Here is a 13487-nt window from a genome sequence, read left to right on the forward strand (position 1 = left end):
AGATCTGTCATGAAGAGGCAGGTTTAGAATAAACTTTATTTGTGGGAGGTAAAAACTCTTAAAATCCTACAGAAGTGATGTCATCCATAGGCAGCAGCACTTACACCTCCAAAAGACTGCTTATTAAGGACAAGATTTCTTTGTGGGAATATTGCAGTATGGGAGTTTGTTGACTGCTGTTTGCCCATGCAGGCCACAAGCTAAGAAATGCAACAGCCAGTACCCTGAGAGAGTAACTCTCCCCCCAAACAGTGGCCTTTTTGTCACTGATCAGCAACCAGGCTGTCCCCATGCAGTTCCCAGGAGATGGGCCCCAAAAGAGCTGGGTCAGTCAGTCATCACAGCTGGGATGTCAGATAAAGTCACCCAGGGTCAAACAGACAAGGGCACTGACACAAAGTGGTTTGTGCAGCTTCTGCCCAGCATCCACCCCACCTGGTGGGGCTGGGATTTCACTCTTATCAACAAATCATCTCCCTGCCAGAGGTTTACAGGCACAGAGCAATTGCACATGCAGCAAGGGAGGTCTGGGTAGCTCCAGCAGCAATTAAGATCACCCCAAGGATAACGCTGCCCTCCCCTGCAGCAGCAGCCAGGACACACAAGGGGCAGCACCCCTGGGCATCCAGGGAAAGAACACGGATGATGAAATCATCAGAAGGCTTGTCACGTAGGAAAGGCCCACTGGGAACATCTCAGGAGCCCTGCACAACCAAGATAAGAGGCAGATTTGAATCTAATTTTATTACTTTAAACAGTATTACCTGGGCTTCTTGGCATGCAGCTCTTCGTAGCAGGTTATCACTATCAGGTAAGACAGAAAAGAAAGGGGACATTATGTTGTGTAAATTTAAAACAATTTGCTCATTTTCAAAATGTAGGTACATACCCTTTTTACACACAGTTTGACAACACTGGAACAGAAAAAACCCCAAAACATTTTAAGGATAAAACACCCCCATTGATTCATTTTTTTTTCTGCATGTGCACATTAGCATTATTTCTACAAAAAACAAAAGCAGAAAACAAAGACCAGGATGCCAAGTGTGCTGAGATTATGTAAGCTCTGGCACACTGTGTAACTGTGATTTATTTATTAAATTGCTACATAACTGTACTCCAGAGCTCAGGTGTGGGTTTTTCCAATGTTCTTGCTGCCTGGTGTTTACCCTAAAGGTACTTACCATTCTGGCAGTGTGGAAGGGTTCTAGAGAGGACTTAAATCTTTGTGCATTACAACTGTGAGCTGCCCTTTCCATCAGTTTGCAAGTCAAAAAACACATTAATGCAGCACCTCCCACTCACCCAGGTCTGAGCATGGCCCAAAACAGTAACTCAGGTGAAAAACATTCATTGCATTAAGCGAAGGGTAAAAGAGAGATGCTCAGTGTCAGATATGTCAGATGGTCTGTTCAGAAATATGTTCCTGACTTGTCACTGGCAAGGGTGAGGAATGAAAGTCTATTCCTTCCCCAGCCCCAAAAATGCCCTATTTCCCCTTGCAGACAAAATGCCAAGTACTGTTCTGCTGTGCCGAGTCCTGCCTGCTCTCCAGATATCAACACTCTCCATCCTCCACTTGTCCTTGCCTAGTACCTGGCCAGACCATATATTTTTGTCTCAAAATATCACACACAAAAAGCCCCACTTACAGTCAGCATACCAAAACAAACACTGTACCAACCAAAAGGATTAAAGGCCAACCAGACAAAAGCAGGTGGCTGGGAGAACAGCACACTTCTGCCCCAAAGTGTGGCTCATCAGGCCAAGCCCTGCCATGGAAAGAAGAGAAGGCAAGGCAAGGCCAAACCCAAGTGCCATCTATTTGATTCCACTGGTTTACAATATTTATCTGTCACTAGAACTATACAAGCTGCTCTTTTTTGGCATCACCAAGAGATGCTGCAGTGCCATGAAATGAGAAGTAGGGTGACTTCAGGTGAGATATAAAATTGGGTTCTGTGAAAATAACTACGCTATAAAAGCCACAGATTTATTCCTGGTAATAATGAAAAGACAAAGGAAGAGTTCAAGCATGGAAAAAGAAAATATGTGAATAATACCTCATCAGGATAACAAGTAACTGGAATGTCTGCAAAAGAATTCCTCAGAGGCATGCTGTCATATTTGCTCCTTAAAACCAAAGGAGTAGATAATTTGTATTAAGCACCTGCGATATCACTTAGAGGAGCAACAGCCTTGGGTTTGATTGCAGTGATATGATGGAAATGCAGCAGTTAAAATAATAACTCTGCAAAGGTTGGTGTTCCAGGCTGTGGCCAGCAGTGTCACAACTAATTCCAGACAATCATCACAGCCTGACAGGATGAGTCCACACTGTGTCACTGAGGGCACGAGCCCTCACACAGGGACATTGTCACCTCCCTCTGTGACTACGTGTGGCCAAAGCAAATAGAAAATAATTGCAATTTCAATACATAAAATTGAAATATTATGGGATGTCAAGGAGCCCCCATTATCAAATGATGGCTGCACAGTTGATGTCTTTGAGAATTGCTGTCCTAACCTTCTGAACAAATCCCAGCCAAGCCCACATTATCTGTTTACTTCACATTGATGGTATTTTGTTCCCAAGTCAAGCTCTGTCACACTGTCAGCCAGCCTGTTTTCCTGGTGCCCCCAGCTTTATGCTGCAGTGTTAATTGTCTTGAAAATGAAGTCCAGCAATACTTCCCAAATACAAGCTGAAAATACGGTGTTCTCTTTCTCCACCTCAAAGATCCGCAAAACAACTGTCAAGGATTCACCTCAGTGAGTTTTACCCATAAAAATTAAGCTTGACAATTTAGATGTCAACATTTATGCTGATTTTCTCCTGCATTGAAGCACTTAAAGAGACAGAAGAAGCCTACTTTGACACTTACCATTTTGGTGTCAAAGGAAAAGTCTAGATTCTGAGACTAGAGGAATCATTTACCACCCAGCAATTTCCAGGTGATTTGTCTCACTTCTCCAGCAGCACAGCACCCAGAATCCCACACCATCCCAGCCATACTCATAGTGTTGAATCCCATAATTCAACTGGGATATTTAAAAGTCCTCTTGAGTTTGTCAAGGATGTCCCAGGTTTGGTTTAAAGATGCCAGGTAATAGGAATTTTTTCATTTCCTTAAAATATTATGCCAACACTTAACTAGATTCAAACTCCAGAAAAAACAGTACAGATGCACTCACAGGGATGCATTTTTAAGAACAGCAGTCCTCCTCCTTCATCACAGCTGCTGCATTGACTCACCTCACATGGCTCACATAAAGTACCCCAATTGGCCCTGCAAGTCCTCTGCAGGTCATAACAAACACTAAATAGAGCTAGAAAAAATGTGAAAATCAGCTAGAAGGAAACTTCTTAAAACCCTCTGCCTCAGTATGTATTCATTCTCAAAATATGACTGCTCATCAGCTCCCAGAAAAGGTGAGACTTTAATAACAAACATAAGACTTGGTTGATTTTTTGTACTTCATTGTCTACTATCAGGGAGTAGCAAAGCTTTTTCAAGAATCCTCAAACATGAGCAGGTGGAGGCAGAGGGAAATTGCTCCACTTCCTTAAAGAATACAAAGAGATTTCTTCTGACTTGCACCATATCCACAGCAAACTAAAAATCAATTTTTACTTCACGTTTCCCCCAAGGCCTTATCTACAGCATTTGGCCTTAAAGACAAACAGACAAGCAGTGTTGCATGTGCTGGCAAACTCAGGGCTGTCTTCCTGCTGTGAGAATTAAGCATCACACAGCTTACAGCTGGGCCAACTTGCTTAAGCAGTAAAAAATTGGGAAACAGAGAGGAACAAACAGTGGTGGCAGGGTATGGAAGAAAGAGACTGTCCTAGGCTGAACCCAGAGCCAGAACATTCCCAGCACAGCCTCAAGGCCAGAGCCCCAGCAGCACAGACTGTGCAGACCTGAGCACCACACCAAAGGATGGAACCAACACAGAAGAGACACAGAGTGACTGTGGAGAGCACACAAAGCTCTGAGAACATAACATCTGTAGGACCTGCTCTGATTTCTCTGCAACATCCCTAGGGCAGGACAGCTGCCCACTGCTCCTGTGCTGAACATTTTCAGCTGGAATAGGGCATTGACACTCTTACACATGGGCACAAGATGCACACAATTTAGTATGGATGCTGCTCAAGATGAGGCTGAATTCTGTGCCCAAGAGCCAGCAGAAGCCAGGGTGGAATGATAGCTGCCATGATCAAAGTCACTCAGGGCAGCAATGGATGCAACAAGGAGAGCACAACAAAGCTGAACTGAAGCTGTTTGAGGCTCTCAGCTGCAGCAAGGGTCTGTCTTGCATCCAACCAAAGCAACTCCCCTAAAAGTGATCACACTACAAATGTAAAGAAGCTCAGGATCTCATTCCAAAATGGGTTATCAGCATTAAATCTAAGACTATTAAATATCCTCAAATATGAACAAGTCTAAAAACTTCAAAGTTTAGTGTCTGCACCAAACAGTTTTGTGAGGAGAAACTTGACCAAAGCTGTGCACACAGGATCTGTCCTCAGGAGCTATATCAGAACTCCTGAAAAAGATTTTATCTTAGCAGAGAGGTTTTTTGGCTGCTTCTAATACAGCAAGAGCACAGAATCCTCTTTACTGCGTATTAGAATTTACTTCCATCTTGGCCTTGGAAGGGCACGAAAGACAAATCTTAGGTTTCATCAGCTTTACCTAAGACTCAGAATTTATACTCTGTTTTTTTGACAAAGTTTGGATGAAATAAAGTCAGCTACTCAGGAAGTATATGCAGAAAGGTGACAAAGTGAGTTATCAGCTGGCAAACACACAGAGACTAACATTCAAATTGTAGATAACAGCACCACTCAGGATTACTGGCAGGCAGTCAAAGGCTCAGGTGCTTTGCCAGCATTTTCTACTGAGAATGTCAATACTTTAATATATACAGAGTAAAACTAAGTATGTGATGAGTCCACTGCCTCAGCAGAATATCCAGGGTCTCCATCCTGCCATGGTGATGATCACTTGTGCAGTGACATCACTGTAACAGTCTGGTCAAACCTGACAATCAGTTCAGCTGATGTCCATCACGCAGAGATTTCATTTCTGCTGATTTGACAGAGCTGGTAACTCACTGCAGCCCCTGGGGCTGCAAAGAACAGCTGCAGCTCAGCTCAGGAAAGGTGACCCAGGACATGAAGTTGAGAAGGGATTCCAAACTTGGTGAAAATTTTAAAACAATCAAATGGTAAAGAACAATCTTTATTTGTAATCATCCTCACCTCTGTATGTTAAGCAGAGGTAATGTTACTGTGTATGAGCAGACATCTGACAATCTGCATACCCTGCAAGCTTTGATCTAGAATAGTAAATTAATTGTCCCTTGTACCTGCACCATGATATGCTACAGATTAAAACGAGCCTAATCTATAAATTCATGCAATCCAGACAAGCTCACATGTAGAAACACTGAGTTATCCTCCTACTTCTCAGACAGCACAAGAGTGTTTGCTATCCTAAATGCAAGACAATGGATCTTTAAAGCATATTCTTTTATGAGAACAAAGGAATTTTAAGATGCATTATGGCTTTGCAAGAATGGGGTTCTAGTTAACAGTAGTTCAACCAGACAGAACTCCTATCATGTGACACATGAAAACCCTTTGCCAGCTCCTGACTGACAGCCCTGTGAAGAGGTACCTTCTGCACTATCACAGGCTCAGAAGGGCTGAATAACTCACGGCAGAGGGGGGAAAAGCACAACGTTTCCTACTTTAATTCTTCCTGCTCATTCAAAACTCCTTACTTTAAATCAGTCAGTATTTGAACCAGCGACCCCCAAAGTGAAAGGCTAACACACTGATCCAGAAACTAAACACAGCAGGAAGAAAGTGCCAGGACTAAGCAGCTCCTCAGCCTTTTCAATTATTGCCATCCACAACGTTCAGACCAGCTCAGTGATGATCCATCACATTCCAGTGCCTCCCTATCCTTTACAATCCAGGGAGCACAGGGCACCCGCACCAGGCTCCACAGCACAGACTTCAGGGTGTGCAAGGGGCGCTCCCACATCCATTTCCAGGCCAGGAAGTGGCACTGGGAACAAGGCTGGAAAAGGTAACACTCTTCCCGTCCATACAGCATCCTCCAAAGTCTTAAGGAAGAATTTCAGAGCTCTTCTGTCCCTGTGAGCTGGGAGAGGCTGACTAGACAAGAGCTGCCATTTATCTGCAGGACAGATTGGTATTTACAATAGCTCCACTTAATGCAGACATCATGGCAGCTGCATCCAAAAGAAGAAGGAACCTTGACAAGTCAAAAAAGCAAATCACCTTCTCCTTGCAAGAGAAATATTTCAGAAAACCCACAAGGATGAAGAGGGATGCAGGATGGCAAACAAAAAATTTCTTTGGCTGTAAATAAATGACCAACATCAGCTACTTCCAGAAGTCAGAGGCCAATCTGAGCCAATGCTGTGCTAAAGTAAGGCCCTTCATCAGGAACTTGTGATGCCAGAAACCAAAGCACAAGACCTCCCTACACTTTAAATGTGTTCTCAAAGGGCAAATATCAGTCTAGTCAGGTATGGCTCACGCACAGCAACTGAGGCTCTGATGCGGATAACAAGAAGCCTCAGGGCCAGCCCAGCCCCTACAGAGTCTCCATTAACCTCTCCCACTGCTGTCTGTGGCCACCTGTGCATGGGACCAAAGGCACCTCCCCGTTCCCCAGCACAACTGGGACACAGCACAGAAACTGGGAACAGGGAGTGTACCAAAACACTCCCACCAAAGCCATCCCCACAGGCTACAGAGAGGCATCCTGGCCTACTCCCTGCTGTCCACCAACCACAAGGTAAGGTCCTCACCTCAGAGAGTATCACAAAGGGCTCTTGAGACCACCTTTGAACTCTTCTTTACACTCTTGCCATCGGGCTCTTGTCATTCCTTGTTTTTCTCTAACCTGAATTAAACAACTCTCTGCAGGGAAACTCTCTCCCAGAAACTGCTAAACAGTTGTCAGTGTTCCCAAACAGTGTTTAAAACTGTGAAAGCAGTAGCTATGGCCTGCATCAAAGTCTCACTGAGCTGTCTGTCATCACAGGATTTCCTACCTTGCATTCCCAGTGCCTCCTAAGGAAATGCTGTATTTTCCTTTACAGACAATAGGGAGATTGGAGAATGGGATATGTAAAATTTTTCTGCCCCCAGTACAATTTCTGGGTTAAAGCACCATGCCTACACTTGGGGCAAACAACCCCCACACACCAAAATTTAGATACCAAAGATTCCCTTTTTGGTTGTTTGCCTTTCATATTTTCCTCCTTATTCCCCACCACGTCACCTGCAGCACACTCCATATTCTCAGTGATCCAAACACAATTTCACCGCTACCACACAAGAAATCAGTGTACATCTGAAACCACAGCACACAGGCACAGGAACTCCCAGACACAACAGATACAAGGGGAACACTGAGTCTCAGTGCTTCAGGTAAGAAGCAGGCAACTAAAGCACATGTACCATGCAAAACAAAGTCCCTAGGTAAAGGATGTGAAGAGAGTATAAAAACAACATGAACAGATTTATTTTCCTAACTTTTCCACCGAGGCTTTGGCAGCATTGCAATGCAAGCAGAAAAGAGCATTGTTAAAAACCTGAGTAAACAATTAAAAATCATTAAGACAGTCACAATAAGCAGCAGAACCAAAAGTAACAACTTTTAAAAATAATTTGGCTACGCCTCCTTTTCAGTCAAACACATTACCCATAATCCTTAAGGACAAGAACTAAAAGATAAATATCAGGTGTGAAAAATGCATGTATTTTATGATTGGCTTTTTTGCAAATATTAAAATTAATATTATATGTGTTGTGTCAGAAAGTAATGCTGTATTAATTCTCTTAAGTACTGTGTTAAATATAGTTTTGGATTATTAAAAAAGTTAAAATAGAAACTATGCTAAGTAGGATACTTTTTTTAAAGAAAGGACTTGCAGCAAGATAGCAGCCACAGGACACCTAAATCTTTCAGAGAAAAAGAATTTATTGCTCTCTTATCAGAAGAAACAAACTTCTTCCCGCCTCAAAGGTGCTGTTAGGATTCAGAGGAAGAAGTTGACGATGACCAGACAGAATCCTATGTTTGAATGGAATTTATGCATCTTGTATGAGGTGTATGAATATGCAACAGGCTGTTGTTTTAAAGGGTTAATCCTCTGTAGATGTGTGTCATTTTTCGGCTTGTGCTGCCCAAAAAAAGTTACCCAGACGTCAGTAAATCTTTGTATTTATTGTCTCATATTGTCCTAATTCAATTTACCCAAATTATTATTACTCTAATTGTATTACTATTTTTATAACCATTTTATTACTATTGAACTTTTAAAATTTTAAAAACAAGTGATTGGCGTTTTCCACATCAGGGACATTTACTCCCCAGGTAAGCAGTGGCAATGGCCCCACCAGGTATAACTTAGGGGAGGAGCAGCTGCCAGGCTTCTCCCAAACTGGGTGGGTGACAGCAGCAAGGACCGCACCGGCGGTGGGGACAACACAAGGCTGCCAGTGCCAGGGCTCAGGAAGAGCCAGGGACTCTTTTTGTACCCTGTAGGGACTCTTTGTGTACCCTGTAGCCAGGGGCTGCAGCAAACAGGAGCAGGGAAAGCCCAGAGGCACAGGACACCACGCTGGGATGGGCCACGCTCAGCACACCCTGCAGGCCTGGCTCCAGTAATCCCTATAGCACAGACCCAAAGCCAGCTGAAGGCACGCGTGTGGCTCACGACAATCTTTTTTAGACTAGAAGACAGAAAACCTTCTCCTGTCCAAGAGGCCCCATATACCAACCAGACATCCCCACATCCCCTCTGTTTAAAGCTCCCGCCGGAACCCGCCCCAGTCCTGCAACGCGGCCGGCATGGGAAGGCAGGAAAGGCACCGAGCCCTACCAAGGAGATCCATCCCTCCTGCTCACCCCTCCGGGAGGGAGATCCATCCCCTCCTGCTCCTCCATCCATGCAGGAGGGAGATCCATCCCCTCCGCCTGCCGGGGCCCTCCGAGAGCCGACCCCCATTTTAGCCGCTCCCCCTCCCTCCCTCCCGCCTCCCGGCCCGGCTCCAGCCCAGCCGGCATTACCAGTGTTTCCCATAGAGCCAGTGTCCGCCCCAGCCCAGCAGGCAGGCTCCGAACGTGGATTTCTTCCAGTGGTTCCTGAGGGCCGCCAGCACTTTCGCCATGGTGCCCCGCCGCGCCGGGGGCCGCTGCCGTGCCCGGCCCGGCTCGGCTGGAAACGGCTCCCCCGGCCCCGGCGTTCCGCGCACGCAGCCGGCCGCGCGTCACCGAAACAAACAAACAAACGAAAAAACAAATTAAAAAAAAACCGCGAATCCCAAGGAAAAGAGTTTTCACTCTTCCCAGAGTCCCGGCGCTCGCTGCCCCGCACCAGCCCCTAGAGGACCTGTTGCCATAGGTTCTTGGCTGCCGGCGCTGACGCTGCCGGGAGCGCGGGCAGATGGAGATGGAGCGTGGCGGGGGACAGAAGTAAACAGGTCTTTTTCCCACATCGTTACAAATAAGAAGCTTGACTAGGCCAATATTCAAGCAGCAATCAATTTATTAATTAATATGGTAAAGTATGAGCAATACAGCGCTGGGTACAGTGGGGGAAGTTTTCCCTCCAACTTGCACACCGATGGTTGAGGCTTACAGGTATTTACAGGGGTACTCATAAGCTTTCTCAGCAGTTTCTATTCCAATTTTTACTCATCAGCAGTTTCTATTCCCAATTTTTATGTCACAATTCTATACGCTATTGTGATTTAGTTTTTCTTAGGATGTATCCAAAAGGAGTATCCCCAGATGGTGGTGGTCCGGTTTCTGAAAGAAGAAAGACGATCTGGTGAAGTCCAGCTCCCCAGATGTGGGTCCACCTTTTAATTGCAAGGACTATAAATCTCATAACAGTGATGTCCAGCTTCCCTTGGTCGAAACTATAAATCCTTGAGTTGATATTCATTTTCCTTTCTCAAGCTGCTTTTCTCTGCTTTATTAAGGTGTGACATAAGCATATTTCCTTTATATATATTCCAAAGCCATAGTTTCAAGGATACAAGCAATATTTTAAAATTATACTTGAAAAGGTTATTATTGCAGAACTCTTTAAGGCTTAACTACAAGCAAAGAGCAACATCCTTAATGCTTTAATTCCAATGCTCCTAAATCAACTAAGGTCAATTGCAAACAAAAGATGGGTTCAAAGGCCTTTTTCCATGCTTTACTTTCCTCAGTTATGATTAGAATTTGCAGCTGTCCCATTGACGGTTTCCACACATATCGCAATCACAAATTCACACATTGCCTGTATGTACGTGATACAAAACACAGCTTTGTATTTCACAACATCAATAAAAATATGCATGGTCTTACCCCTGCCCGCACAAAAAAACCCCAAAATAAAACAAAAACAACATAAAAAACCCAAAGAAAACCCCAAACCTGCCAAAAACACCAAACCCAAACCAACCAAACAAAACACAACAACAACAAACCCAAAGGAAATCAAAACAAAACTCAAAAGTAAAACAGAATCACAAATAAACAACAAACTGAAAATATTCAATTACAAATATTCCATAAAATGAAGTTAGAAGAAATGTTGTCCAGGAAGTGGGGGGGGTTTGCTGTTTAAGCCTAACCATCAGGATGGCTGAAGAACCTGGAGAAACATCTCCAGTCACACATAGAAAACACCAATATCACAAGGATGCCATGCAGCCATGAACAGCCTGCCAGGGGAAGGTGGAAACATAAACAAGGAACAAGATCTGACCTCATCATGAAAAAAAGCTTTGGGACAAGCTAGTGGTGGTAGCCTCTCCCAGCATGAGGCTGTAACTAGTATTGTCTATAACAATTTTTCACAAGGTAAACCACCCAACTGATCAAGGGAAGCCAGTACATGTAATCTTTTTGGATTTCAGTGAAACTTTTCTCAGGAAAAGCCCCAAACGACAGAAATTTATGTCTAAAAGAAGACAGAGGAGCCCTGTAACTTTATTGGAATAAAGGGAGAGAGTCCACCCGGGCACACCCGTGGGGTTTTCTCTCTCTGGGTTTTAGAGGGTTCAGCCTCCTTTTACCACTCTCAGTTTGCAAACTCAGGAGAATAAGGATGCAGTCTGGCAGGGACTGGTGGGTAGGGTAATGAATGTAATACTCGGCACTTTTTTTTTTTTCTGACTCTTTTTTCCCTCTTACAAAATGCCATTTTAGCAATTCAAAAACATCACAGTCAATAAAATGTTTTGTTTTTTTTTTTTTTAAAGCTTCTCCAAATCCTTCTCTTAAGAATGTCAGGATGGGATATGAGTTGTAACATAAGGGGGCTGCTTGAGGCTAAATTTGGGATTCTAGGTGTGCAAAAGTCTGTTCTGCAAAAATCAAATTGATGCAGAAGATGGTCCAGAAGACACTCTGCTGTTAGTGATAAGAAAAGCTGATTAAACCCTATGGATTAGTATCCCTACTATGTTTTGGGTTTTCTTTTCCCTTTATTTTGCAGAGCAGAAGATCTGGGATTTTTTTTTAAGTAAGAAAACATTAAATTATCTTCTCCTGATGAATATTTCAGGCATAACCTCATACAATAGCCATTGCTTCCCACTTAAATATTCCAGGTTCATCTGTCCACTGCATCTCAGTGTGCTGAGTATGTGCACTTGATGCAGTGCTGAATGTTCCAGGTGGTGTGGAGTGATTAAATGTCCTACTTTTCTTTCTTTTGGTGTTTGTCCTACTTTTTTAGAGTATTCAGGTGGTATGGCCAACTGCTAACACCAATGATAGCCTTAGATATTAGTACTCTCATCCTTTTCTTCACTTATGAAAAGACTGTGTGCTGATAAATGCTTTTCAAATTCATAATTCTCATGTGGTGCCACAAATAATTTGCAAACATCTCTAACTTCCTATTTTGCAACCAAGTCTACCGAGTACAGTTACATTCATTAATGATGTTTCCAAAACAAGCTTGAATTTTTAAAATAAACCCTCTTTAGTATTCAAATGCATGTTCAGAGCAGTCAGAAAAAAAATGCTTAAATGTATGAAAGACCCGAGTATCTCTAAGATGGCTGAATGGAAATTTTCCTGTGTTCATCACCATGAAAACACATCAGAGTTAGTATAAATGAGAAATTTTGCCTCAGTTGCTAGCTGTCTTCTTGAGCCTGCTTTGGGCAGGGTGGTTGGACAGGGTGAGGTCCAGAGGTCCCATCCCATCTCCCCTGCTGGGACTGTGTAACACTCTCTGAGATTCTGGGTTGCTGATTTTTGATGTGGGGCTTTTTGAAGAGAGTTGCCCTTAGAAGAAAGAGACAGTGGAGTCAGCAACGACAGATTGTGCACGTCTCTTTTTACTTGGCTTTACTTAGAATGCAGTGGCCATTCTGAAATCCCTCCTGGCAAACACGTATGTCCTAGTTTTTAGCTGTGGCTGTCTGATCCACCCTCAAGGTAGATCACACCTGCCATGCTGCTGCATGTACCAGGTAATTCTCTTTTAGCTGTCCTAGTTTTCTGCATGTCAGATCAATAGAAGCAGGTATTAGAGTGTGTGCAATGGAAAATGAGAGGATAAAGGATTGATCTTGAGCATCCTCTAGATTATGTGCTGCAGTTATTTTTTAGGCCATGTAAAATTCCTGCTCTCTTTTTCATAACACTGTTCAGAAGAGGCTGGAATGTGTGATTTTGTTTTCTTATGATTGCAGGTGCTTTTAGTAAAAAACAGACTAATTCAAAAAACTGCTCTGTAACTCTTAAAACTTGACTGGGGAAGTGTCACCTAAAATTATCTCACAAGTTGTGTATGAAGACAGGTGAACACCTCATCCTAGTTACTCATGTCTGACCCTTATATGAGGAGTAATTTTTTATCATTCTGTCTCTACCATCAGTTCCAAGCCTGTTAGGAGGGGAAGCTTCAGATAAGTGATCATGCATGAGGCACGTACTTATTTGTTACTTTGGGAAAGTCACATCCTCAGTCATCTCAATGTAAAAGAGACAGTAGAGAGGTTTTTGTCTACTGCTTGGCACTGCCCTACAATTGATAAGGACAGAAAATCATTTAGTCTCCATTTCTGTCCAGCACAATCTGTGCCTATGTTTGCATAAAAAAGGGACCTTCCCAGTCCACTGTAGTCCTTCTGTCATCCTTGCAGCAATGGAGAACTGGGACCCCTCAGCCTGCTGGTTACTCTGGCATTTGAGACTCGTTTATGAATGCTCTGGGGGTATGGAACAGCAGTGCTGTCAGCACATCCCGTGCCATCACAGTAATTCTCTTCAGGAGCTTTCTTACAAGTGAAATGCAAATAGCTGCTTGTGCTGCAAGGAGACCACATTTAGTGCTCTGCAGGAGCCGTGTGTTCACTGCAGCGCTGCAGGTCCGTGTTCCTGCCAGACCGAGGCAGTGTTGCCTGTTCGAGTCTG

The 13487-nt window shown here is 43.7% G+C and overlaps 1 protein-coding gene across 2 annotated transcripts in view; it reads right to left on the minus strand.

The window, feature by feature from the left end:
• The window catches only part of AGK (acylglycerol kinase), a 42531-nt gene extending 33044 nt beyond the window's left edge, over positions 1–9487 (minus strand). Inside the window, exons 1-2 of one of the 2 annotated variants that reach the window (XR_012579933.1) lie at positions 9129–9487; positions 765–804 (exon numbers count right to left, since the gene is read on the minus strand). Coding sequence is in view for 1 of the 2 variants with exons in the window: in XM_005482773.4 (XP_005482830.1) it covers positions 765–804; positions 9129–9229 (141 nt within the window). In the remaining variant the exon portion in view is untranslated. The remainder of the gene's footprint in view (positions 1–764; positions 805–9128) is intronic. The other variant, XM_005482773.4, reaches the window with a different exon arrangement.
• Positions 9488–13487: the final 4000 nt, after the last annotated feature.

Source organism: Zonotrichia albicollis, chromosome 4 (genome assembly GCF_047830755.1).
Source record: "Zonotrichia albicollis isolate bZonAlb1 chromosome 4, bZonAlb1.hap1, whole genome shotgun sequence".
NCBI classification, from domain to species: domain Eukaryota; kingdom Metazoa; phylum Chordata; class Aves; order Passeriformes; family Passerellidae; genus Zonotrichia; species Zonotrichia albicollis.